Below are 3,120 nucleotides of genomic sequence, written 5' to 3'. Positions count from 1 at the left end.
GAGGCCTCTCCAGCCATGTGGAACTGTAAATCCAATAAACCTCTTTCTTGAATAACTTGCCCAGTCTCGAGTGTGCTTTTATCAGCATTGTAAAAATGGACTAATACACCATAATAAAACGTTTCAAAAATATTGTCTATTGTCTATTGTATAGTAAGCAGCAATGCATATATGCTGACATCAATAGAATATGTGCCTTAGAAGTCAATACCTATTCATTTTATGAGCAACAACTTAGTTTCAACAAAAGAACATCTTCTGCGGGTGCAGAGGGCTGCAGGGGACGTGGGCAGGTGTTAGGCAGGAATCTAGACCCAACATGGCAGCATTACCTGGCATGGCAGGCCTTTTGTTAGGTCTTCTCGCAGGCCCTTTGTTAGGACTTGCCGCCCTTCACTTCCTGCTAAGACTCTCAGCGCTGAAAAAAGCCGGCGCCCACCAAAGAACGCCGGCTGTGTGCAAGCTCCTGGACACGTCATTCCCCAGAAATCGAAATCTAACTCAGGAAAACCAAGACCTAAAACCCCGCCTACCTCGCCCTATAAAAGGCCCCCATACCCGCCCCCAATGCTGGGCCCCGAGCGCGACTTCTTCGGCCCTCCCCCTAGAGGACCCGTGACCCTCGCCCGCCCAGGAGCCCAATAAAGGCTACCTTTGTTCTCATCTGCCTCGTGTCTTCTTGCTCGGCTCCCCATTTACATTACAGCAGGGAGCCATGGTGGTCCTGCGAAGAGGGCGCCCCTTTCCCATCCCTGGTCCCAGCGAGAGGCGTGCCTGCCCCGCCCCACCCTCCAGCAGTCCTGGTAGGGCCCGGGCCCATCCATGCTCTGCAGTGGGAGGTCCTCGTCGCCCCTCGTTTCCAGCAAGAGAATGGTGGCCCTTGGCCTCCCGGTGCAGAGCGTCAGTCCTGCGCTGGGAGCATGAAGAGTTGTGTGGGAAGCAAGCCATTCTTGAAGTGGGGCCAACAGAGAGAAGTCAGCAGTTCCTCAGCCCTCAGGCTTCCAAGGGACAGAGAACAGAGGAGAAGCCTGCAGGCAGAAAAAAGAAGACGCCGACCTCGAGGGAGAAAGCCGATGCGCAGAAGAGCATGCTCAGAGAGAAAGCATCCGGGGACAGAAAGCCACTTGAGATGCCCACTGTGCCCAGGAAGCCCCGCACAGAGCCCCGCCTGAGTCCTGAAGAAGAAGAGCACATCTTTGATGCCTTCCACGCTTCATTTAAAAATGCCTTTGAGGGGGTTCCCGTGTTCATTCCTTTTCAGAGGAAGAAACCTTACGAGTGCAGTGAATGCAGGCAGATCTTTAAGCACAAGAAAGACCACATTCGCCATCAGAGGGTCCACACCAGAAAGAAGCCCTTCAAGTGTGAGCAGTGTGGGAAGGCCTTTCTGCACAGCTCCAGTGTCACCAAATACCAGAGGACTCACACTGTTGGCCTTCATCAGACGTGTTGCCTGGCGGGTGTTCTGCTCTTGGGACCGCACTGGAGGGGCCACCCCAGGTGCAAGTGGGCAGGTGAACCACCAGAGGGGAGCCGTGGCACTTATGGCCTCCTGACGGTCCTGCCACCACAGTCACTGCTGGAAGCATGGCCTTCGTGGCTTCTCAGTGGACCTTGGTCCCGATGAGGGGTAGGTGGCATATCTGTGGTGTCGTGTACCTGCCTCTGTGACGACTGCATCTCGCACTGCTGGGCGTGTGCTGGGGAGGCCAACCTCCCTGTGGGGCTCCCCAGGGCTTTTTCAGCTCACTGCTGTCAGCATGAGGGTGAGGGAGCAAGCGGGAGTGGCCTCGGCTTCACCTGGATAGACTGTCCCTGGATGCCGCCGGCGGACAACAGCCGGCGTTGCCCCCCACAGGGCAGAACATCTTGGTGGGCCCCTTGTCCCAGATCTCCTTAGGCATCTGTTCCCAGTGTGATCTGAGGCCGGACGGCCTCAGCCAACTGTCACCAGGAGAGGAAGGCTCACTCTCCCAAAAACGGACATCTCAGGAGGTGAAATTGTTCACAAGCAGGCATCAAAGCACATGTGATATGTGATCCTGAATCAGAAGAGTTGTTGTGAAGGACCTTGCTGAGACGTTTGGCAGACCTGGAGTGTAGACCAGGCACAGTCGGTTCCAGCTCAACAGTGACAGGGCAGTCCTCACTGACCTCCTGCTACTATAGATGCACACTGAGGCTCTCGGCTGCGGAGCGTGACTGCAGTTCGCGCCAACAGTGTGTGCATGTCACTGGAGAGTGACAGAGGAGACTGGCTAAATGTCAGTCACTGGGGAATCTAGAACACAGGGCTGATAGGATGGACCACCAGATGCAGAAAGATATCTCACCAAATGCCAGCCCTAGGTCATGCCCACAGAGACACCAGCAGCAGCGCATGGCTGGCACAACCATCTCGGCCTCTCTAGCAGCAGGCAGGCTGGTAGAGCAGATCACCCCCAAAAAAAGAAATTCCAGATGAAATATGAATAGCCCATTTTTCACTTCATGAAACATTGTTCCCTTTGTACCTGAAAGAAAATTGAAATACTGCTTCTCCCTATTATCTACACCTCCCTCAGAGACCATCCTATAAGCCAAACAGCAAAATAGGCAGCTGACCCCTAGACAAAAGCACTGATTTTTAAGGCAGCAGAATGTTACTGAACTATCCACATACTCCTAACCCTACCCCACCTCTACCCTCAGACACCATATTCTTACATGCAGGGAGTTTGAACTCTCAGAAAACATCCAGACATAAAAAATGGCTCACTGCTCTAAAGTAATTATGTTTCCATAAAAAAAAAAAAAGAAAAAAAGAAAAAAATAACTTCTGCAAGTGAATGAGGCAGGAAGTGCCCTGGTAACTGTGCAAGGGAAAGGCTGCAGTCTTTGCATAATCTGTTTCCTCAAAGTGTCAGAGAAATACACACAGAGATAGGAAACGATCACAGTTACATGCAACAGAGCTGCCCTAGATAAGCACCTGATAGACAGTGAGAACTGAGCTACATACGTCAACTTACCTTCATGCTATAAATATGAGGAAAGGCTTTGACTGACACCTAGATCCAAGGAGCACATCCAGTGGTAGAAACTAAAAGAAAAACAACATGCAATCTATTTTTTTTAACT

The 3,120-nt window shown here is 51.9% G+C and overlaps 1 protein-coding gene across 1 annotated transcript; it reads left to right on the top strand.

Annotated features, from left to right (window-relative positions):
* Window positions 1-715: 715 nt before the first annotated feature.
* LOC108586652 (zinc finger protein 22-like) lies at window positions 716-2,833 on the top strand. Its single transcript, XM_017960379.3, has one exon. The coding sequence runs from the start codon at window positions 716-718 to the stop codon at window positions 1,625-1,627; it is 912 nt and encodes a 303-aa protein (XP_017815868.2). The 3' UTR covers window positions 1,628-2,833.
* Window positions 2,834-3,120: the final 287 nt, after the last annotated feature.

Source organism: Papio anubis, chromosome 7 (assembly GCF_008728515.1).
Source record: "Papio anubis isolate 15944 chromosome 7, Panubis1.0, whole genome shotgun sequence".
Taxonomy (NCBI): Eukaryota; Metazoa; Chordata; class Mammalia; order Primates; family Cercopithecidae; genus Papio; species Papio anubis.
The sequence above is the reverse complement of the archived record's forward strand: the minus strand, read 5'-3'. Positions and strand labels throughout refer to the sequence as shown.